Here is a 26180-nt window from a genome sequence, read left to right as displayed (position 1 = left end):
CTTAAAAAATAACGCTATTAATGAGACGCGTAACACAATGTAGCACTAAAAAAATTTATATGTCACGTTAACCACGGTTTTTTTTTAGGATTTAGCGTGGTAACACTATTGCAAGTGACATTATTGCTTAAATAATTACGATATTACTGTGACTCACAACACAATGTGGCGCTTGTGAAAGATTTATTTGTATTTGCTTATTGGTTCATGCTTTTGAATAGGGACATTATTGTTTAAAAAATAACGCTATTAATGAGACGCGTAACACAATGTAGCACTAAAAAAATTAATATGTCACGTTAACCACATTTTTTTTCAGGATTTAGCGTGGTAACACTATTGCTTAAATAATTACGATATTAATGTGACTCACAACACAATGTGGCTCTTGTGAAAGATTTATTTGTATTTGCTTATTGGTTCATGCTTTTGAATAGGGACATTATTGCTTAAAAAATAACACTATTAATGAGACGCGTAACACAATGTAGCACTAAAAAAATTAATATGTCACGTTAACCACGTTTCTTTTTAGGATTTAGCGTAGTAACACTATTGCAAGTGACATTATTGCTTAAATAATTACGATATTAATGTGACTCACAACACAATGTGGCGCTTGTGAAAGATTTATTTGTATTTGCTTATTGGTTCATGCTTTTGAATAGGGACATTATTGCTTAAAAAATAACGCTATTAATGAGACGCGCAACACAATGTAGCACTAAAAAAATTAATATGTCACGTTAACCACGTTTTTTTTTTAGGATTTAGCGTGGTAACACTATTGCAAGTGACATTATGGCTTAAATAATTACGATATTACTGTGACTCACAACACAATGTGGCGCTTGTGAAAGATTTATTTGTATTTGCTTATTGGTTCATGCTTTTGAATAGGGACATTATTGCTTAAAAAATAACGCTATTAATGAGACGCGCAACACAATGTAGCACTAAAAAAAATTTATATGTCACGTTAACCACGTTTTTTTTAGGATTTAGCGCGGTAACACTACTGCTTAAATAATTACGACATTAATGTGGCTCACCGCTCAATAAGGTTCTAGTAAAAAGTTTTTAACTGTAACTTCAAATGAGTTGTTTTCTAGTTTAGTGTTGTGGAATTACTTTTAAAATAATTAAGACATAAATGTGGTTCCAGCAAAAGATTTGTGTAACGTTTTCTTTGGTTTATGCTTTCGAGTTGATATTATACCCGAGTATAATTACGAAATCTCGGTGAGGAAAAAAACGAAATAATAAAATTAGAATTGCCTACCTGAATGAAGTGACACAAAACAATCGATACAAAATAAATAATCAAGATGTTAAATAGAAAGAAAAGCTCACCTTTGCATTTGAGTCCCTGATGTATAATTCCATACAGCAGAGATCCGCAATGATCACAAAATGCGGGACTTGTGTATGTGTGAATTTGGAAATGATGCCTGGTCCTCAAGTCCTGAAAGTAAATTGGTCGTTAAGAAGTGGAAAGCACAACATAATTATGTACAAGGTGGCACAGGGGAACGGGAAATTTTGAAAAAAAAAACTAATTTGTACAAATAAACACTAATAAATTTTTTTTTAGCGTGATGTTAATGTTTTTACAACAAATGGCACAAGCTATCTGCTGCCAAAAGATGAAATCGGAAAGATCAGCCGCGCCAAATATGCTGGGATTACCATAGCAGTCTATTAGAATAATAGAAGACAGAGAGCTCATCTTTCCAATGTTATCGGTAAGAAGTAAATGGGACAATTTCTGGTAATGTTTTCACAACAAATGGCACAAGCTATCTGCTGCCAAAAGATGACATCGGAAAGATCAGCTGCGCCAAATATGCTGGGATTACCATAGCAGTCTATTAGAATGATAGAAGACAGAGAGCTCATCTTTCCAATGTTATCGTTAAGAAGTAAAGGGGACAATTTCTGGCAATGTTTTCAAAACAAATGTAATAATAATTGTTTAATAAATGACCTTCATAAATAAGTAACATTTGATTGTTTTGTTCATGGCATGATCTTTTTGTTTGGTACATTAACGTAGATAACGGATGGCTCCGTCAGCTTCATCACACAGTGCTCTGTGGAATTGAGATCTGGGTATTGTAGGGGCCTGCGTATTAATGTGACGCTTCCATCAAAGACTTGAAATCAATTTTTTACAATGCCAGTATTATCTTGTTGAAGGTACTTAGTACGCATTCGGTTTACGGGAATGGGGCAAATCTAGCTGGCAAAACTTTGCGTGACAAAACTTTGCTTGAACAAGACAACGCTCCAACAAATTCAAAAGTTAATAATTAATATTAAATTATAATTAATTTATGCATTAATTTTAATAGAAAATATTTTATGTACTATATAATTTTAATAAATTCAAATTCATAATTAACTTAATTTTAATAAAAGCAAAAATATAATATTTAACATTTTTTCAATATAATTGAATAATTTTTAACATATCACGATAAATGTATAATTATTTGTGTAGTTTAAATATATTTATTGATAAGAAGAAGTTTTCTTGAAAATTACGATATGAAAAAAATGTATCTGTATGATATCAAAAATGCTAAAGAATTTTAAAAAGTTTTTCCCTTTCAAAATATTCAAATAACATTATCAAACAAAATATTAAATAATTTTTCTCTTTTTTTAAAAAAAAAAATCAATAAATGATGAAACGTCGGAACAATAATAAAAATTTAAGTTTAAAACACGGTTGTTGAATGAAATAGGATAGATTTAAGACACCTTTTGGGTAACAAATTGTTCTAGAATCTCGAATAATGCATTGCAAAACAGAAAAAAAATCTTTTAAATTATCGTACTGTAAGGTAATGGCATTTTTATAAAAAAAACAATTCTGGTTAATAAAACCAAACTATACGGTATTATAAATATAACTGGGTAATTTTTCAGTTAATTTGACGTTACCACAAAAAAACCACAAAACGGAAAAGTAAATTTAACAGAATTAGTGGCTTTTATGCCATGCTTCTACGATGTAATGAAAAAATTACCAAATTTTATTACATATAATAAAACTGTATTTTATTGTTAATTTTACCAAAATCAATTCTAAAGCGCTTCGGTAAAAATTACCAAGCTTCTTGTTGTTTTTATAGAACCAGAAACACGGTAATTTTTACCATTTTCTGGCTCTTTTGACCATACTTCTTTTTCGTAGTGAAGTTATGTAAAATTTAAAATCTCATTTTTCCCATATTTCTTTTAAAGAATATATGAATGCAACCAAGAAATGAAACTTTAAATTAGAAATAAAATCTTAATCAGGAAAGAAAATTGAGTTAAGATTAAGACGTTCCTTCTGCAGCGAAAGAGGACACATGTTGAAAAGTGTAAATGTCATACAACATTTTTTTAAACAAATCAAACTGCATTAAATTAATTACGTTTTTACCTTTCTTGTATGTTAGAAGTAGGGCTGGGCAATGTCAGAATTTCGATATTGTGGTATATTGTGAGCTTCATATCACGATATTATGATATACCGCTGTAATTAAATTGTTATGTATATTATAAATGCTAAGACTATTTTGCAATTAAAAATTAATGTGTTTAAAGAGCATCATTTAAAAAAAATGGGGTACTTATCCTATATTAGCTCGCAGCATAATTATCCCATGGAATCAACTAATTATAAAGCATCATTATTTTAAAACAGAAAAATTTTATTAATATAAACATCAATTACTAATATAAACATCAACACAATTATAAACATCAAAACAGTTATAAACATCAACACAATTATAAACATCAACAATTATAAATATCAACACAATTATAAACATCACAAGGAGATCCGACAATCTCGGATATTTTTAAAATCAGAAGCACGCTATTCTCAAAATGAAACCAAAATCAGTAACTAAGTATACCATGGAGGGTTGATATAACGCGCGGGTGTTTGAAATCCGATATCGCCAATACCACGGATATGACGCATGCGCTTTAAAGTCAAATGATACCACAATATATTGTAGGAGAAATATCTAGCTGCCGAGAGGAGGTACCGTAAATATTACGCGCAAGCCTTTGAGTTCTTCACCCCTAAATCAATCACGTGCCATACCAATACCTCCTAGATACCATACCATACCGCCACTTCCTCGCCGCCGGTCGGCCGAAGATATTGGCTAGCGGTGAGTACCGAGAGGTGCAGACATACCGAAGTTCAATAACTCGGTATTGCCGAAGAATATACTTCCGAATATCATTACCGCGGTATCAAAGAAATACCGGTAAATGACGGTATTACGGTATATTGCCCAGGCCTAGTTAGAAGAACGTGCATATTTTTAATCACGAAAAAAAAAATTATTAACTCATTTAATTTTTAATAAAATTCCGCAACACTAATAAGATTTTTCGAGTTTTCTTAAATTAAAAGTTCACCTTTTGATGAAAAAAAAAAGTTAATCTCGTAATAAATTGCTGTCGTTGAAGCAAACATTATGTAATTCGAAATATAATATAATTAGGAAAAGTAATTTTGGCATGATATAAAAATCATGTGAATATATTAAGCTATAACGATATCTACTAAAATACCTGAATTATAATTATTTCTTTTTAACGTTCCACACTGAGAGTTTATAATAAATTTTCATAAATTTGAAAAAAAATTATACATTTCTTAGTAGTGATAAATCTTTCATATTTAAGCATTAAAAGCTAATTTTGTTATCTTTGTTTACATTATTTAGTTTCAGACGGCCACGTGGCTGAGCGGTTAGCTTGCCTGACTGCGAAGCCAATGGCTGCGGGTTCGAATCCCGCTCAGGACATGGATGTTTCTCTCTGCGTGTTGTTCCCTGCTGTGTGCGAATTTGGCCCATCCTATGTGGTATGGGTAATGTTGCTCGCCTTCGTGACTTTGGTCATATGGTGCTTACCAGGCAAAGCAAAATGAGTATCACTTCCGGCACCATCGACAACGAAGAACGATAAGTTAAATGCCTGCTATTTTTATTATTAAATGTTATATTTGATATTATTTGACTAAACTGGACATTTTGCTGTGACACTAAGCACTTTTAATTTAAACACTTAATATCTACACATACAGCAGAAAATATCACAATGACGTACATTAATATAACTGATACATTAAACTCAAAGGTTTAACGTCATATCTTTATGATGATAGCCACCGTATGATTGAAATTGTCGATAAAATCAGAAGCTGTAAAATTTTATTAAATACCTAATAGCGATTTGGTGTGACAAAAACACACTTTCATGAGTGGGAGAAATGGAAAAGATATCAAAACAAGAAATATCAAAACAAGAGATGATATAATTATCTGTCCCTTCCATTCGTTTTACTGATGAAGGTATGTTTATGTGACATCGAAACGCGTTTAGGTATTTAACAAAAATTTTACGACATCTGATTTTGAAACTTTGTTTTAATCAATTTTAATTTTATCACAAAGTTACACTTTTACTTATTATTTACATATACATTTGAATAAAATGTAAATCGAAACAAATTACACGTCATAACCGGAAAGCAAGAAAAATCCGATCGGCATTAAAACACAGCAAAACAGTAAGTGTCCACAAAATAATGAACAAAGATGCAAATGGAAAGCACTGACCAACAAGGAAGCATCGTCAGGGGGGCATTACCATGCCGTCAGTGCCGGAGTAGTTTCTGCAGACGGTGGCAAAATGCCACAAACCACCATACGAGAAAGAGGAATAATAGAGAAAATTAAGCAAATCAGATGAAGATAATACACTAAGATCCTGAAAATCGAAGTTGAAATACATAAATGTGACTGAAAGAGAACCTTATCTTTCGAATGAGAATCAAACATCGCAGGTTCGAGTACTAAATTAGTTTATATACAAAAATGGAAAAGCACAAATTCCATTTTTTGTTATTTATTTTGTGGATAGTTACAAAAGTTCAGTGTTTTAAAATACTGAATGGATTTTCCAACTTTTCTGCCATGTCGAGTAATTTGTTTTGATTTACATTTTATTCGAAAATTTATATAATATTATATATATATATCATAATTAATTTGCTATTTATTATTTTTATATATTTATTATGTATTTTAGTACCTATAAAGTGTTTGAATAAATTGCAGTTGTTAATTCCAATAGTTTGAATTCCAAATGAAAGGAACGTGAGATTAATAAACAGAATTGTTAATTTACTTTAACTAGTATTAGCGCTTCAGCTGCATTCTGATTTTCTCAAATTACAATCATTCATCAACTAGAAATACGGAATGAAATTGCGAAGCATTGGAGAACGAATAACTAGTAGATTTACATAGTTATTATACAATTACCTTAAAAATTAATAATAATAGTAAGTATCAAAGGGTAGGAATTTAATTTTTCAAGAGGTATTTTTGAATGTAAACTATTAGAAAATGGAACATTTATTTATTAAAACAATTTCTTTTTCGAAAATATCATTTTTTCTCTTTTCTTTTGAAGCCAACATTCTTTTTCAGTTAAACCATTCTAACAGTTAAAACCTGATTCTAATTTTTCATCATCGTCTATTTTTTTCTGTTATATATGTAGGTAAGTATATAATTGCATGTAATTAAGTTAATCGACATAAATAAAAATAAGACGTCTACACAGGTGCGAGTGAGACATTAACATTTAGTTCTTTTCCATTTAATGTTATGAACAATATCAAAATGAGAAAAAAAATTATGTTCAAATCTACCAGAATATGATAAAATTTAACATGCTTCTGGCACCAAACACTTATACCCAATTTTTTAATTTTTACCAAAGCGCTTTGGTAATGATTTCGTTGAAATTAACAAAAAAATGGCTCTGAACTGCATGATAAAATTTGAAATGTAATAAAATTTGGCATTTTTATCATGTTACCTTAGAGCAAAGCTTAAAAACCATTTATTTAGTCAAATTTACTTTTCAGTTTTGTAATTTTTACTAAATGTGTGATAATAAGAGCTGTAATTTTAAAAACCAGAATTTCTGGCAAATCGTTACCCATATGAACAGAGCAAATTACCAAATGAATGGTTTAAGCAACGTATATTTTGATTTTATTAACCAAAATTATGGTTGTTTTACTAGAAATGTCTTTACCATACAAGACGGTAATTTAACCAAAAAAATTTTCTACGAGCAATATTTTCTACAGATATATTTTTTTTAAATTTATTTTTTCAACAGTCATGTGATAGTTCAAAATGTAAGTTTAAATAAAATGATTTTTTTTCCTAGCTTAGTAGCGCCTCTATCTCTACTCGCCTCTATCTCTACTCTTAGTAGCGTCTCTATCTCTACTCTATCTCTATCTATACGTAAGTTATACCCATTTGAAATGCGCCCTAGAGTAAAATCTAAAAAAATTAAATCAATAATTAAAAATCTTTAAAAACAATTCTTCTTTGAAAAAATTAAAAATTTTAGTCAATAATAAGTAATTGAAACTAAACACGTTAAATTGAAATAAATGATATGCAATGGAAAAACTTGCAGAAGCAAAACAATAATTATGCTTTAAAAAACATATATAACAATAGGTCTTCAACCGTTCTTTCAATACTGTTAGAGTTTTCATTCTAAAATTAATTAACCGGCAGCAATTTATCCATTCAATTATTGTAAAGTTTATGGTAAAGAACATTTTTAACCTTTACGGTTTTGAAACAGTTTACAACTAGTAAGGTTAAAAAATTAGGAAATCAAAACTAGATGGTTTAACCATTTACAACTAGCATGGTTTCGAAACCTCAAAAAAGACATTTAAGGCAGGCTTTTCGTTATATAATGGGTGTTGGAGTTAAGTTATGGTTGAGTTGGGTTTTATCAAATGAACCGCTGATTGTGGTTTAATTAGTTTATCTGGTTGTGTCCCCTATCGTAAGTAATTATAGGAAATGCTAGTCTTTTTTGTGAAAAGTAGCTTTATGGTGCTGCCATCTATACTTGAGAGTATCGTATTCTAACAGTCCAGGGTCACAAATTGTGGAGTGCAAGACAGAGGAAACTTTTCCAGTGTTGAAAGAAATTAGGGAAATATTGTGGTGTCAATGCTGGGACTTGAACCCCTACTCGTTCTGTCATGAGATTGATAAAATCGCCCTCTCGGCTATAATACTTAAACGAAACTAATTAGCTTTATTAGGTGGGCCAACTTAAGGTTCTCAAACATGCACGTTTCTTAGAAACGAAGGGGAATATTTTCAGGAAAATAACTTTTATCAAACTACTAAGGGAAAAAAATTCCCAGAACAGTAAATTATTTTGCCAAAATCTCATTTCCCTACATTGGAAAAATTCCGGTAGTACCTGCTCCCAGGGTGCCAGTACTTTTAACCGTAAAATTTTACTTATATCTTTGAATAAAGTAAACGAATTTTACACCGTGTGCAAATATTTCTAGAATAGCTTAAAAATTTCTCGAGATATGGTGAAATACACAAAATTAACATTAAGGGGTGTTCATTTAGGATAAAACTCCTCACCAAACTATTGGAACCATATTTCCCAGATTGCGGCCATCTCCTATATTTTGAAATCCGAATCCGTAAAAAGAAAGAAATGCTTACTAAGAGAAAGTATGTTGTCTGGTTTCGGTTTCATATTTTGTCTGGTTTCGTAACTAAAATTATCGCCTGCGCTAATTAATTAGCCTATTTGTGATCATCCCCTGGAACCATTAAGATTCGAGTCCTAGAACGTGAAGATCCGATCATTTTAATGAAACGTAATTCAAGGTATCTGTTTTTTTCCCCTCCTTACTTGAATTGAACATTCAAAATAACCTGAAGAAAAATCTGAATTATAATTTCGAAAAAGGAACACTTACGTCTGAATCGACACCTTTGTCGGCTCCTGGGCATGTGAATGTGACGAATTCGTGGCATCTTTTATGAACCACAAAACTACAAACTGAAAAGAAAAAAAAATGCACAATTATAAAAATTACTTCTAATTAAGGTTAGTAATAACTATAAACAAAGCGTTTTATGCAAACTACTAGATTAATAAGAATCAACAGCAAAAACTAGAATAAGTAGTTAAACGGTGATATACTTCACTTAACAACGAGCGGAACTGCTTCTCATGATATATCAATGGAAAAGAATACGGATAGAATTTAAAACAATCATAAATTGGGTTTATAGTATACGCATGCTGTTATTCATGAGCTTAACTGGTACAGTCAAATTTGTAGTTGTTTTTAATGCTACTTACCAAATACCAGCAAGCGAATTTAAGACAAAAAATGCATTTCTTGTTTTTCAATGTTGCCATCTACGGCCATGAACACAACTTCAGCCACATACGTCAAAGCTCGTTTTAAAGGACGGACCCATTCATACATCCATTCGTTCATCCACAGATCATAATTTCGACCTTAATCAAAGAACGATCAATCTCCAATTGAGTACCGCCAGAGGTATTCTTTTGTTATGGGAGCTGGGAGGACTTTGTGGCCCGACATATTTAGCGTGTACTAGTCATCATTTAAAGTACGACTAGCCTTCGGCTGGCGGGGATCGAACTCACGACCTTCTGGACATGGGCCCAACGCCCTACCAACCAGTCTATCTCGGCCTCACAGTCAAATTTTACATTCTTAATTGAGAAAAACAGATTTTGTACAATTGTTACCGGCAATGTAGGAAATGCCTGCATTGTTTAAAATGCCGAATGCGTATAATCTAAATAAGAAATTGGAAGAACAACGGAGAAGGATTTTTTTTCGCTTTTCCTGTTATTCTTTTTCTTTTTTTTTTAAATATATCCGAGTTGACGGTTGAAGAAAAATATTTTCTTTTATTCGATAAGTTAATAAATCAATCTTCACTTTAACCCTTTCATCGCGACGGATTAGATGACTCGTTTTCCAGGAATATTCGAAGTGCTCCATTGTTGTATTAATGAATATGGTAGGATTGCAATTGATTATTATTGATAAGGATTGCAATTGATTATTATTTTTTAAAGAAAAATAATCATGTTTTAAAGGAGTTTACGTTTTGTTTCAATTTTAGTGCTGTGAGAAAACTCTAAGCTCAGAGGGTGGGACAAAGGCATTGCCGTGATGAAAGTGTTAATCAACTTAATTGGTTATTACAAAAAATAACCGATTAGGAGAAAAATAAGCGTAGGGAATACCGGACAATGACCGTTTAATTTACGAAAACGTCCGAAACGGAAATACTGGCAAGAATATACCTGTCAATGGCATTTTACCTTAAATATCATGAAATAACGGTTAGGTGTTGGTTACTGGTGTATACATCCCTGAAGGTTATTAATAATGCAGGATGATTAGTAAAAAAATTATGAGTTTATTATTAAATGAAACAAAATAAAGTATGAATCTACTTGTTGCGCAAGAAATTTCTTTTTAACAAATACTAATAAACCCTAACATACTAATATGGCTTATTATAAATATACTGCATTTTAAAATTGGATAACTTAAACACTATACTACCGATTTCGTTCAAATTCTGCTTTTTTGTCATTTGAAATTACTTAACTTTACATTAAAAAATTTTTTTAACCATTTTTCTTCTATAATTGAACCAAAACTAATGTATAACTATTAAAAATTATTTTTTATATGGACTCATCTTTATATAAACATAGCGAATTTTATAATTGCGTCCAAAAATTTTTCGATTGGCTTAGAAAGTTCGTGAGATATACGAAGTACGCAAAAATGAAATTAACATTAATGTGTTCAAACTTTCAACCCGTTCTGTCGAAATCAATAATAACATATTTTGCAGATTGAGGTAATGAAGAATGCAAAATGAAGTATGAATCTACTTGTTGTGCAAGAAATTACTTTTAACGAATATTAATAAACCCTAACATACTAATATGTTTTAATATAAATATACTGCATTTTAAAATCGGATAACTTAAACACTAAACAACCGATTTCGTTCAGATTCCGAAAAAAGTTCGTGAGATATAACGAAGTACGCAAAAATGAAATTAACATTAATGCGTTCAAATTTTCAACTGTTCTGTCTATATCAATAAAACCATATTTTGCAGATTGTGGCTAACCACCCCTTAAATTTGCGGGTTAGGAATCTAAATCCTTTCAAACAAATAAATATCGTTAGAGAATATTTTGTGTTTGATTGCGTAAGTTAAAATATCGTCTAAAATATCGTATAAAGTTAGCCTCTCAAACTATCAAGGTTGATTCCTAGCACGTGAAAATCTGTACTAGGATCAATCATTAGATCAAATCTCTCACTTCTTTCTTTGCATTAATAGTACTGAAAATTTTATTAAAATGACTTGTACTTACACCTTAGAAAGGTTGTTTCAGTTATTATTAAACGGAGTTACGTTGGGGCTAAATTAAATAACTGTACAAAAAATTGCGATGCAAATTGACTTTATTTTACAATGCATCTCTTCATGAGACGAGAGCAAAATAGAACAGCAGCTGTTAGTAACAGTTGAAGCACTACTTGTTATTCACTCATAAAATATCCCTCACCTATTTCTATAAAACATCCGAAGTCAAAGCTGGCAGGGAATTTATTTTATGCAAAACTTTTTCCATTCATATTAATATCGATTTAAATTCATATAACCTTTCAAATCAATATCAAGGTTCCAAGTCTATTAACATAAATCTAGTTTAGAAAATAAAAAGATAACAAAATTTTAACATTTTTTTTAAGTATTAGAGTATTTAAGTATTTAATAAAACACCCTCCGGCTAAAATTATTTTTTATATGAAATGATGTAAAAAATAAAATACAACTTTGTACCGGTAAATTTTGAACAAGTTAGTAGGGAATCTCGACGAAATAATAAAGGTACTCAAAAAATATCTACCTATCTAAATACCTAAAATATCTAAATACCTTAATTCCCAAAAAATATCCACCCATCAAACTAGAACTAAAACTATAACAAATGACATTAAGTTCATTCGCATTTTTTAAAATTAACTTATTAATTTTACTAAATAAATTTAGTTTAATTAAACGATCACTTACTAATAATTCTTCTATAAAAAAATTGATTTTTCATTAGTTTCAATAATTTTCTGTCTTCTTTTTCAATAGTTAAGTTAAACGTAGGTTCAAAAATGTTTGAATGTGGTTAATTAAATTTGTGATACTTAATAATTTAAATAATTATTATAAATAATATTATCATCTTTATTATTACTATAATTATTATAATATAATAATTATTGTTACTATAATAATTATTGTTATAATTAATATTATTATAATAATTAATATTACAATAATAATATTATTATAATCAATATTATCATCGTTATTATTATTGTAATTATTATTGTAATAATAATTATTGTTGTAATTAATATTATTTTAATAACTGATATCATTATAATAATTAATTTTATTATAATTAATATTATCATCGTTATCATTATTATAATTATCACTGTTATAATAATTATTGTTATAATTAATATTATTTTAATAATTAATATTATTATAATAATTAATATAATTACAAATATTTGTCGAAGATCAAAGATTTTTTCCTATTTTAAGCTAAAGAATCTAATATTGAACAAACTGGAGTCCGAATTGAGAAAATGTATCCGACTACAACTCCTGCGAAATGTTCTTTAACTCCGCCTCCACATCTCTGCTAATTTAAAAGATGTCAATTTAATATTTTTTAATAACCCGTATAGGTTGGTTTTTTAAAAAAAAAACAAAGACTGATTAATAAAAAGTTAGTTATTTATATCCAAAATCATTCGCCCTTTCGCTGGATAGAATACTATAATGAATGCATGGCTCTTAGTGTTCAAATAAATTATCTTGTATTTTAGAACTCAATTTAAAAGATAAAATTATTTCTGTGTTATGTATCACGACAACCTCACCACAAATGAAAACTTTTTGAATGAAATAAACCCAGTTTAGAGGTAAACCTTACGCAGTCAACCGAAAGGCAATGGCACGCAAACACTTGAATAGACTACGACAGGAAAACCACAATAGCAAAATGGATAGATCATTTTTTTCGTTCCGTGGTAATTATAACTATGCGTACTGATAACAAAATTAATAAACGCTTTATATGATTTCGCGAACATTGAATGAAACAAATTAACATTTCAGAACATTCTTATAAGGTTTTTTTTTTTAAAAAAATCAATGTGAATAAAAAAATTTTTTCCTCAAATTGTTCTTGATTGTTTGTTTCTTGATTACACTGGGGAACAAATTTTTTGTTGCATTTATACAAATATTTACATATACACATTTACATATTCCTCCTCACTCCGAATTGGGGTACAGAGCTTCTATCATAGCTTTCCATCTCACTCTATTTGTGGCCAGATATTTTGACTATCTCTATGACTTTCCTATTGTTTTCAATATGTTTACAATAGGTCTGCGCCAAGTATTTTTAGGTCTTCCTCTTTTTTTTAACTCGCAGTGGACTGATCGCAAAGACACGGCTCCCAGTAGAACACCGAAGTCAAACATCACTGGCTGTGGTCAGTAAGCGGGTGGTTGACCACTTTGATCAGACTGCGTAGGGACCGAGGGTGCGCGGTATCGGTCCTTGTTAAACTGTTCTACCGTAAAGTGCTCGACTTCATGCGCAGGTCGTCGGGGTACCAAAGAAAGGGAGCCATCCCCTCAGCAGAGGATCAAAATTGCGGTGGCATGTCTTCGGAACATCCTCAGGGACGTTCTCCAGACCGTCGCCAATAGCCCATTGTACAGCTCTAGTGCGACGTGAATAAAGAACCTACCTACCTTTTTCTCTATTGCCCTGAGGGCTCCAATCAAAAACTTGCTTAACTTTAAAGTTTTCATATTTATGTAGAACATTATCAATTTAAATTTTTTTTTTTTAAAATTTCCAGATCAATCGGTTTCTGTTTTGCTTTTCTAAGGATTTCTGTAAATCAAATTTTATCAAATTTTAGTTCTTAATATTGAACTAAATAATCTTTTATTTTCGAACGCAACTTATAAAAACAAAACGATTTCTAACTTAGGTATGAAGAGACAGTTCATAATGCGTCCTTAGCACCGTATGACGATATTTCCGGCCAAGAATTCCTATGCAATTCTAATAATTAACTCTAATCCTTAACTCTCCTAGAAGATAATCCTGATGACGTGCCTTCCTTTCGACCAAAAATAGACTAAAAATGCCCTTAAAAAAACAGTATATTGGAGAGCGAAACCAATTGTAGACTTGAAATCAACAATACGAAAATATATTTAAATCTGTTAAAAAAAAATTTTTTTTGTCTGTGAAATTAAAATAACACATTTAGCGATAACTCTGTGGACTTTGAACGCAAAAAATCATATTTAATTTTTTTGATTTGTTCCTTTATGAAAAACTCTCAGAAACGAATATTTTTTCACTTCAAACTATTGCTACACTAAAATCATTAGCTCACTGATGGTAATAATCACAATAACATATTTTTGCAAGACTTCGTTTATACTGAGCGAACCAAAGTGGAATTTCAGAATATGTCTTATCTTCTTCTAAAAAAAATATTTAAAACCGATTTCTTTTTGCATTTTAAACTCTGGTATTAGGTTAAAATCCTTGCCATCATTTAATCACTAATGATAATTAGAAACACTACAAGGAGTGACTTCATAAGTATAGAACGCATTAAATTGGAATTAGAAGATATTTTCGTCCCCATGAACTTTTTTTAACTGATTCATCGTTGCATGCTCTTTTATAAATGAATTATAAGTCTCCCGTGTTTTCTTCTTTTAAAGAGTTTACGGATAGCGAGGATCTCCGTTCGGGCACACTCCGTTCGTAACGCTGTATCGGTTAAAACTCCCCCCCCCTTTCTTTTTATAATTCTGGTTTTCTCAAAATTATGACAACCATTTGTTCAAGAGCCCTGGTGGCTCAGGGGGTAGAGCTTTCGCCTTCCAATTAGGCGACTCTGGTTCGAATTCCAGCGATGACTGGTCGATACGAATTCCACACCCAGCTCGAACCAACCACAGTGCTGACCTAAAATATCCTCAGTGGTAGACGGATCATGGGTTAGAATCCCCTTTCCATCAGGCTAACCGTGGGTGGTTTTCCTCTTCATTTAACGCAAATGTGGGTTAGCTCCATCAAAAAGTCCTCCACGGAGACAAAATTTCTCCCAACACTTGATCCAAGAGCTCCCTTGTTTTCAGGACTGGGTTCAAAATTACAAGGCTGAACATTAGCAGTCGTAAACCCAAAAATTGGGTAGGCTGTTCAACGACGATTATAAAGAAAATATAAAAAAAATCTTTTGCTCACTGGTCCTCCTCATTTCTGGCACTGTTTCCAACTGTAAACTTTGACTTGCTGAACATTGTTGCTCTAAACGTTCCTATTCTGAATCTTGGATTTCCAGTTGGTGAATTTCATTATGGTAAGATCATGTTATTTAACAGGCGTTGAACAGCTGACCCAATTCTGAGTTAACGACTATCAAAGTTTAACGTCGTATCCTCGTAATTTTAAACCAAACGCAGCAGCCAAGGAAATTTCTGGATCAAGCATAGCCCTCATGGAGAACTTTTTGATGGAACTAACCCACATTCTGGTTTTTACTTTAACTTTGACTGTAGCGATCTACTAGTTTTGAAATAGAATTCCAATAAAAGAAAAAGTGTAACTTTGCACTAAACAAAACTTACGTTTTAATTCATTTTATAAAATTTGGAAAAGAATAAACTTGAAGTAACTTTTGTGTTAAACTTTGAAACTCGTGTGTTGAACTTTGAAACTTTTTTTCTTTCTCAGTCCACAACTTTTTTTGTGAATTTTAAATTTTCCATTTGTTTCTTTTTTTTTTTTTTTTTTTTGCGAAATTTTTTATTTAGCTTTTTTAATAAAAATTTTGAAAAATGAGGGAATTTTCATGAGTTACGCAAGATTTGCTTATACCCCCTCCATATTTGGCAGCAAAAATAAGCAACTCACCAAAACCTCCATATCAAATATTTGAACGGCCCCAGGACTTTAGTTAGTTGTATATAGTTTGATTTGGGTTCATTAATAATGAGATGAACTTCATTCACTGATAATGATAATAATAAATATATTTTCAATTTCCTTCGTAAATCGAGCTAATCAAAAAAATTGACAATACAAAATAATTTTTTTTTTAAAGAAAGTTGGAGAAAAATAAATTTCTTGAAACTTCCATGGTTTCACTTAAATTTTGATAATTGTTTGCTCTTTGAAAAGAATTATTCCAACACATTTTCTCATAACTTCATCAGACTTGAAAGGAAAAATCTGATTTTTCAGATTCACAATTTTGTTTTTAATGGATGTGGGAACCATTATTTAATGACAAATAAGTGTAGTGTATCTACCACTACAAAAATATAATTCCAATTCACTAGTATACTAGTCTCCCCACATTGGTGACCCGGACGCGAAGAGAACACGCCTACGCTGGCAGAAACGCCCACTTCGATACGAACACGCCTACCTAGACAGTAACGCCAACTTCGATGGATCGTAAACATTGAAAAGTTAACATGCTACTTGTGACTGTGGCATTATCCACCTCCTATCGCTGTTGCTACTTAGTCTCGATTAACACAACCGCGGCCTGCATACACTCGACTGCTAAAGGCAACACAGGAGCGACCACAACCGTGAACTTAATACAGCTCTCAGATTCAGCACTCAAAAAGTACGGTGATCTTAATACAGCTCTCCCGGCTTCTCACAAAAACAGAAATGAATCAACTAGTGGTAACCGTTCATCGGATTCCATCACAAATATAATTCTGGTGGGGGATCTACCACTACAAAAATATAATTCCAATTCCCTAGTATATGAGACATGTTAACTCGATTCTTTGGAGGGGTACCTTTTCACAGATGAAAGTTGACATTGTCAACAGCAGCTGTTCCCACAATAAGAATAGATATTACTTAATTAGACCTTCATTCGCTTCAAAAATTTCAGTAGATAGTTTCTAATAAGATTTTTTTGTCGTTGTGAATATCCGTATAATTTGATAATATAAACAGCTAATATCGTCTCCCGTATTGGTTTTAAAGTCATTTTTGGGACTGTTAACAAAAATAAATTTAAATCTTCTGAAGATATAATAAGTTTCGATAAAAACTGGGATCTTTTCCATTCCTGGTCAATGCGACAAACTAGACCAGCTTAAAATATTTAGACTTAAGTAACACGATAGATTTGCCCGTAATCAAGAATGCGAGAAATCATTGTTTGCTGCACACTGTTGGAATCTTGGACATAAATTCAATTTCGGAAATGCCAAAATTATTTCATCCCAGTCACATTAGCTCATCTTGATATCCTGGAATATTGTGACATTCATATAAATTCTGATTCCCTTGTTAACGACATTATAGTTCGTTCATTTTGGGAGAAGGAGGTGAACAGTCCAAAACAAGGTTGCTATTTGGCGATCGTATGAAAAAAATATTTATATCGCAAACTTTACGTGCATTTTTTAAACATTAAATGTTTCATAAATTTTATCTTATTTCTCTCTTTTGAGTTAGTAGTTTGTCCTCTTTTGAGACATTTTGCTGCAATATATTTAATTAGCTAGAGTAATGAAAGGTATAATAGCAGATGATAAATCGAAGTAAGTGACTGAAAAAGAATTCGCTGTTTGCGTTTGGTGCGCATTAAAGGTCGTCTCAATTTCAAGCGCGAAGACGTTTCTCCTCCTACTCCCGCGCTGAAAGAAATTCTTCGTCCGAGGAGGTGGAGCCAAGTGTCAACTCCTGGTGAAAAAACTATAGTTCCTCACCACCTCTTCATAGTGACGGAAAATACATTTTACCCTGATTTGCTCCTCTCGGGCACTGTGGTTTTTCTTCTTCTGTTTTTCATATTTTTTTCTCTCTGGGTCACTTCGGATTTTCCAGTATTGTTTCTTCCCTGTACTTCTTCATTTTGTGTTGGCAACTTATTGTTTTATATTTCAAATCACTTTTGCTTCGTCTCATTCATGTCTGGCATGTCCATGAGCCTATTTTTGAGAGCTTGTAACATACCGACAATTATTTCGATTTTGTATATTTTTGAAGCGAATAAAGATTTTGATCAAGTAATATCTTACCGCTCAGCGTCTTGGGATTATTTGTTTAATACATGAATGCATGCTTTAACACTGTAAAAAATAGATACTCAAATATCGCGAAACTTACTTCGTTTTTGACGAAACCGTTTCCTAGTATACTCACCGAAGCAAAAGTTTCCTTAAAGCGACGAAATAACTATTATCATTTCTTCAAGGAAACGAACTTTGTCAAAATTAAAGAAATATTTCGGCATTTTATTTTTATTCCGAGAAAAAAAACTCGTAGTTTCTAATAATTACTTTAATAATACTAACTTTTCTAATAATTACTTTAAGTGAGGACCATATAGATAGCACAACACAACAAGGGCAGATAAATAAATTAACACCCACAACAGACAGATAAATTAACACCCATTCAAACCAGGAATCTTCCTGGTACCACCATGCAGCCCGGTCAGCTTAATTGGTCACATTATTTTTGATTGTCTAGTCCTTATTCTAGTTTAGTCATTCTCGTGCACTACGATGAGGTTTCGAGTAGGGGAAACATTTTCATAATACATTTAAGAGTTCGCGTTTCGTCACAAATCACGTGATTTCGAGACGAAATGTTTCTCAAAATTAACGAAATATTGCTCAGGGATTGCTGAATCGTCAAAAGTGAGAGTTTTAATTCTGAGAGTGAATAAAAAATGCACCCTTGGATTTTGCTGTATTTGTGATGAACTTGCTTTGATCGCTAAATTTTACGGGAGGCGAAACACTTATTTTTTTTCGCAATCCTCACTCCTTATTTGCAATACCCATCACTCAAAATAAAATAAGCTGATCGGAAATCCGTGCGATTACGATTGCGTCCTAACTCAGACGGTAGACACCGTTTACCACGATATCAACACTCACGACTGTGAACACAAACGACGACAGTATAAAACTTTCCGAATTACGCATTTCCCTAGTCGCTTCACCCTGCGGCGAACATTCGAACGTTTCTCACTTTGCTATACCCCCTCGTTCTTTTTTAATGAGGGCATTTATCCGCATTATTTCCTTCTGCATAAGCACACTTTCTTTAAACAGTGCTTCAAGAGCACACAGTGAGATGGAAGCTTTATTGTTCACTTCCATGGGATAGGGGAAGTAGAGAAAAATTCTTAACAGCAGACGATGGACGCTGAGGGGGCGCGGCAAGAGCCGCATCGATCCGGCCAGGTGAGGGAAGCTTGAGATCGATGCATCAGGTGTAGGTGTACTGTTCATCATACACATAGTCTAAGAGCAACAGGTTCGGGTTGCGTTATAGAAGAGCGGAGGGTTCTGTTGGGGTTCCCGCGTGGGTATTTGATTTAGTTAAGGGGTGGGCACAACTGATGATTTGTGCGGGGGCGTTGTAGTATCAGTATTCTTGAGATTGTGTGGGTGGGAAAAATATTTCACATTCGCTGGAGGGGAATTTCTTATTTGATATTTTGAATTTCAAAGTTCAGTAGATTATTATGTCATATGTAATTCAGAAGATATTGGTTACTGGTTCATCCCTATAGGGTTATTATGTCTGCTAAATAAAAAATATAATAATAAAAAAGAATAAAATATATAATATAATGTAATAATGAAAGATAAAATGTTAAATAAACATTTCGGAATTGTTTGTGAGACGAGTTTTCTAAAGGTCAAAATGAATTTTTTTTTATCTAAATGTCAATTGTGTTAAGAAAAAAAAAAGTTCATTTTCGTAGAATGGTTTTATAATAAGGATTATTTTCGTAGAATTTCAATTGTACTCTTTCAGTGATAATGATAAAAGTAGAAGTTTTAGTATTTCATTTTAAAATTACAGTAAAATTTCTACGCTCGCAGGAAGAATCTTGTAATTGCCGTTTTGAATTTTTAGTTGCAGTTGTAGTAGATCATGTATAATTTAGGCAGAAAAAAATGCTTAAAAAAACATAATGGAATTTCTATACGTTTTTAAAATTTTTGAAATGTCAACTGTTCGCAGAATAATTTCGTAACTTGTTTTTTTCCCGAGGTATTTAAATTGTGCTTCTTAATAATTAAACATTTTGATACCGTTGTCTTATTTTTTCCACGTTTCGCGAGTGGAATTTCTTATTTGATATTTGGAATTCAGGTTCAGGGGATTATTAGATCATAAGTGATTCAGAGAGAAAGGAGAAAATGTGAAATAAAGACTTTGGAATTGTACTTTTTAATTACTATAAACATTTTGATACCGTCGACTTATTTTTTCCGCGTTCTGCGGGTGAAATTTCTTACTTGATATTTAGAATTCAGGTACAGTAGATTGTTATAGATTGTGGAATTGTACTTTTCAATAACTAAACATTTTGATACCGTCGACTAATTTTTTCCACGTTCTCCGGGTGAAATTTCTGACATGATATTTTGAGTTCAGGTTCAGTAGATTATTAGATCATAAGTAATTCAGACAGAAAGGAGAAAATGTGAAACAAAGATTTTGGAACTGTGCTTTTTCATAACTAATTATTTTGATACAATCGACTTATTTTTTCTACGTTTAGCGGATGAAATTTCCTATTTGATATTTAAAATTCAGGTTCAGTAGATTATTAGATCATAAGTAATTCAGACAGAAAGACGAAAATGTGAAATAAAGATTTTGGAATTGTACTGTTCAATAACTAAACATTTTGATACCGTCGACTTATTTTTTCCACGTTCTGCTGGTGAAATTTCTCATTTGATATTTGGAATTCAGGCTCAGTAGATGTCATAAGTAATTCCGACAGAATGAAGAAAATGTGAAATAAAGATAGTGGAATTGTACTTTTCAATTTGATATTTTTCTTATTTGATATTTGGAATTCAGGTTCAGGGGATTATTAGATCATAAGTGATTCAGAGAGAAAGGAGAAAATGTGAAATAAAGACTTTGGAATTGTACTTTTTAATTACTATAAACATTTTGATACAGTCGACTTATTTTTTTCACGTTTAGTGGGTGGAATTTCTTATTTGATATTTTGATTTCAGATTCTGTAGTATATTAGGTCTAAAATAATTCAGACAGAAATTGGAAAATGTGAAATAAAGAATTTGGAATTGTACTTTTCAATAATTTAACATTTTGATACAGTCGACTTATTTTTTCCACGTTTCGCGGGTGAAATTTCCTGCTTGATATTTTAAATTCAGGTTCAGTAGATTACTAGATCATAAATAATTCTGACAGAAAGGAGAAAATGGGAAATAAAGATTGAGAAATTTGTTATGATACTGCAAATTTTTGAAATGTCAAATTGAATCGTGTGTCTAAATGTCAACTGTATGGATGGAAAAAAATAAAGATTCGCTTCGTAAAATGTTTTGATAACAAGAATATTTTTCGTTGTATTTCAAATGTACTCTTTCAATGATTAACATTTTGTTATAAAAATTATTGCGCCGAAATTTATAAATATATTGCTTCAACAATTATAGATAGATATTTTATTTATATATTTATTTTTCATTTATTCGTGCATTATTTAAAATAGAAGAAATAATGAATAGCTATAATTCTGAAGAGATGTTTATATAATGACTAAATGAATTCCAGCATTCTTATACGTTTTATTACGTTTCTTTGTGTACATTATACACACAAAATTTTCAAGCCAAAAAGGCACCACTCCCTGTTTGCATAACATTAGTAAAGCTGGATAACAATTGTCACTAATTGACTTAGAACTTGAAATTTTTTCGAATTTCACTCTTAATGGTGGTAGGACAGCTTTCGGCAAAGAATTCAGTCTATTGAATCAATCAATGAAATCTATCAACAAAACAATCAATCAATTAAGCCTGTCAAATAAAACCAACAAATCAGCCAATTGAATGGCCACAAAATACAACCCTATAGGGTTAAAAAAAATTTTTTTAATTAAATTTCCGACTGCAATTACTAATATGCAGGTTGTTTTAATTTGTGACATATATATGTCTTGAGTGGTGTAAGGAGGATACCATATAAACAATTTTGTAAAGCGTTTGAAGAATAGGATAAACAAAGGAATTCTTACATGTTTGGAAAAATCCTCAAATAAAGAATTTCTGTTATAAGACATAATAATGGAGAATTAGGAAATAGAATTGTGGTAACGTGATTTACCACAATTCTATTTCCTAATTCTACATTATTATAAAACATACCTTTTTTCCTAAAACGGCGAATTTTTTGAAATAAAACAAATTGTTTGAAATTTGACTTTTTTTTTTAGTTTAAAAATCATCTACATTTTAGTTAAAATTTTCTGAAACCTCAAAAGCGACAACGTATAACTGATAAAACATTTAAAAAAATTAGTAAAATAACAAGAAAATAGTTCAGGAAGAAGTAAAGATGTTATGCCTCCTTACAGTGCAATAAGAATACAAGAGGGGAAAAAAAAAGTTTAACTAGCCTCCTCCTTGGCCTGAAAATTTTCTGAAATGAGAGGGTAAGAGCTAGAGAATTTCATTGGGCAAACAAATTTCGAAATACTTTGTGTTGAAACACAAGTAAAAACACTGGTAAACGTGACGTAGTGTGGGTATCTCGATCCTGATTGGTTGTTGAAACGTGGCATTTGTTTACTTTAGCAACTTTTCTTTCCATTCTATTTCGAGTAAGCCAAACCCGTCAAGTTTCATTTCTCTTAAGTGACTCATTCTATAGTCTTTCACAAAAATTTCAATTCTTTAACTATACATTTCTTACTTAACACAAAGACAGGTACGAAGCCAATGTAGAACATAAACAATTTAATTATGCATCTATGTCGCCAGGTACACATATCACGGTCACAATAAAAGACCTTAAAAAATAATAATTTAAGTTAAGTGAAAGACGCTGATGAGAAAGAATTGTATTTCAACAAATTTGATGTGCGATACGGCTTTGTATTTAATTAACCTCACGTTAATTAACATTCTAATTAGTGAGGAGAAACTTAGCTCAATTTTAACAAGTCATTTTGCTTTTTGCCGTCCAATGAGGTAAACCGGGTTTGAATCCCAGCGATGATTGGTCGATACGAATTCCGTATCCGGCTTGCACCAACCATAGTGCTGACGTGAAATATCCTCAGTGGTAGACGGATCATGGGTTAGAGTCTCCTTGCCACGAGGCTAACCGTGGGAGGTTCTCGTGGTCTTCCTCTCCATGTAAAGCGAAAGCGGGTTAGTTCCATCAAAAGTCCTCCACGAAGTCAAATTTCTCCTAATGCTTGATCCAGGAGTTCCCTTGTCTTCTGGATTGGGTTCAAAATTACAAGGCTACGGAGGTGAACATTAGTGGCCGTCAATCCAAAAATTGGGTCTGCTGTTCAACGACGGTTACAAAATAAAATAAAACGAGGTACGTCATAGGTCACATGTCACCCTGACGGCATAGGTCACATGTGAGGTTATTGTGATTTTCTTGAAGTGCAAATACACTGAAAAAATATTAATATTGAATAAAATTAGAAATTGTTTGATTTGTTTTTTAACTTTTTTATTTTATTACTTATATCATGTACATAATTTTCAAAATTTTTTTTTTTTTTTTTTTTTTGTGATTTTGCAAAATTTTCAAAATTTGTTCGTGAATATTTTTTTTTCTCCTGCGATAAATCTGTAACCCTGACTATGAATGTTCGAACGATCTTCACCAAAAGATTGAAAATAAAGTGAACAAGAGGGCAAATCAATTTTATGAATTATAGTCCCAATAAGACAGATTAAGAGAAGTTTCATTTCGCCTTGAATAATTTAAGAATGGAAAATTAACTATGCAGAGAAATGAAGGCTAATAGAAACACATCGATTACTTACGCTCTCTATTTTGGGCAAAATGTGAAAATTTTCATCAAATCCAACGAGATTGTGAAGTTAAAAAAAAATTAAAGAGGAAAAAAAAAGGTAACTGTTAATAGGTTTTCTTTCGTCGAAAAAATTGGATAATTCTACAAGTTCAGCTCAACTCTTATAGTCATAAATTAGTAAAAATTATCACCCATAATGGGATAAAACACTTAGCTATGATTAAAATAATTTATTACTTAACCCTCTTACGGACAAGTGCGTTCAAGAGTTTTTAGATACACTGTTTTTTTTTTAACATCCATATAACTTATGAAAAGGAAATCAGTGTATCGATGACAAAAGACACTAAGTCCATTTTTTACGAAATTACGGTTTTAACAGCTTTCTATGTAATTTCGTTTCTTATTTAAGAGATAAAAAGAATTTAGTCCTAAGTCTAATATATTAACACATTTAGACTGTAGGAAAAAATTCGATAAAAGTGTACTTAAACGCGTAAGAGAATCATTCAAATTAATTAAATAAAATCATTTATAAATAGTTTAAATACATTTATAAATGCATTTAACTGCATAAATATTCTACTTTTTAAATATTGCATAAATATTCTACTGATACACATAATCTACTTATAAACGTAAATATTAACGTATTCAGGCAAAAGGAAAAAAATTGATACAAGCGTAGTTAAACGAGTAAAAAAATCATTCAAATTACTTAAATAAATCATTTTAGTTTAAATACATAAATATTCTTCTACATAATAACTACATAAATATTCTTCTTTTTAAATACATAAATGTTCTTCTTTTTAAATACATAAATATTCTACTTTTTTAAAAATTAAATTGAAAATGAGTTATTCAAATGAAAACAACCGTAAAGAATTAATGAAAATTTTTTCCTCCCTTTGTTTTTAAAACCAAAATATGAAACCAACTGAAGAAAAAAAAATCGGTTTATTTAAAATACGATTCCGCAAAAATTCGTACTAAGAAAATTCTAAGTGTAAAAGCAACTTATATATAATTCACCATCATGAGGTCCTTATTTACTGCTTAGCAAATTTACATAATCAATGTTTTGTTAATTTTTCGGGGAAGTATTTTCCTTCAATAATGAGCCCAATGTTACCGCAAAAAATAATAATAAATTAACTAATTAAATTATAATAGAAAATTAATCAATAAAATAAAACTGATTTGTTCGATTCTGTGTAGTTTTGCAGCATCTACAGCTACAAGCGTAAATAAATTTTTTAATAAAATATTTGTTTTTTGTTTTTTTTTTCCATCTGGAATTCCAATAAGTTAAGATTACGATTTAACGAGATCACTAATGCCGGAATACACTAAAAAATATGAAAACTTTCTTATAAACATTTTTATTTACTTTAACAGACTTATTCATATATCTTTTTCAAAACTTTTTGAATATGATCTATAAAAACCATCCTTGATAGAAAACGGTTATACTAGTTGGACTTTAAAGTAAATTACACTGTGAAGACTCATCATAAAGCAACTGTAAGTTTTTCCTGTCTGAGAAATAACTGTAGATAATAAAACGAACACACTACTCTTCAAACCAACAGTTCTGGATTCTGTCTTCGACGTCGCCAATTGCACTTTTCACAAATCTTTACATCGGTAACCAAGGAACCATGCAACTTTCATTTTAGAATTCTACCTCATTTCGTAGGCAGAACCTGAATTTTCTAAAACTGTACTACATTCATCTCGATTCATTGATGACAGCTTTACTTTATCATTCCATCTTACTCACAAGATGGCAGCACATTTCTACGTGGCAGCAAGAAAATTTCCTTCAATAAAAAAAATTAGGTCTTTTACCAGTTAATGGGACAGTTACAATTTTATAAACTGCCGCAGGAGAGTTTCCTGAAATTTATAAATTCTAACTGGTATCACAACATAAGTAAAGTGTAAGGTTTACCATGTTTTAAGTGCTATCCCTTATTTGGTTATACTTCTATTAAATATAACCATTAATTATTTTTTGATTTACATCTTGCAGGGCATAGCACGCTTACTCTTTTTCCAAAGTCATATATTATTTGTTTCGTTGAAATTTAAATTGAAAGAAAGCGTTATATAGTAAACACAACAGGTATAATAATGTTTGATGGCGTCCTTTTTTCAAGTTTAAGCTTAAAAATCAATCAGAAGTAGTAACTCGGAAGTCTTATGACGAATTTTAACCCCTAGCGCCATCTGTGCTTCGCTATACACGGTCAACCATCCATA

General features: G+C 31.2%; 1 protein-coding gene across 2 annotated transcripts in view; it reads right to left on the bottom strand.

Annotated features, from left to right (window-relative positions):
- Positions 1–26180, bottom strand: part of LOC107449617 (protein kinase C, brain isozyme) — a 178390-nt gene that overhangs the window by 77144 nt on the left and 75066 nt on the right. For both annotated transcript variants that reach the window (XM_043040694.3, XM_043040695.3), the window contains exons 3-4: positions 8864–8946; positions 1354–1465 (exon numbers count right to left, since the gene is read on the bottom strand). In XM_043040694.3, coding sequence (XP_042896628.1) covers positions 1354–1465; positions 8864–8946 — 195 coding nt within the window. The remainder of the gene's footprint in view (positions 1–1353; positions 1466–8863; positions 8947–26180) is intronic.

This window comes from Parasteatoda tepidariorum, chromosome 8 (genome assembly GCF_982258835.1).
Source record: "Parasteatoda tepidariorum strain Cologne lab strain chromosome 8, Ptep-v5.0, whole genome shotgun sequence".
In the NCBI taxonomy this organism is placed as follows: Eukaryota; Metazoa; Arthropoda; class Arachnida; order Araneae; family Theridiidae; genus Parasteatoda; species Parasteatoda tepidariorum.
Note: the sequence above shows the minus strand (reverse complement) of the source record. Positions and strands in the feature narration are given on the sequence as shown.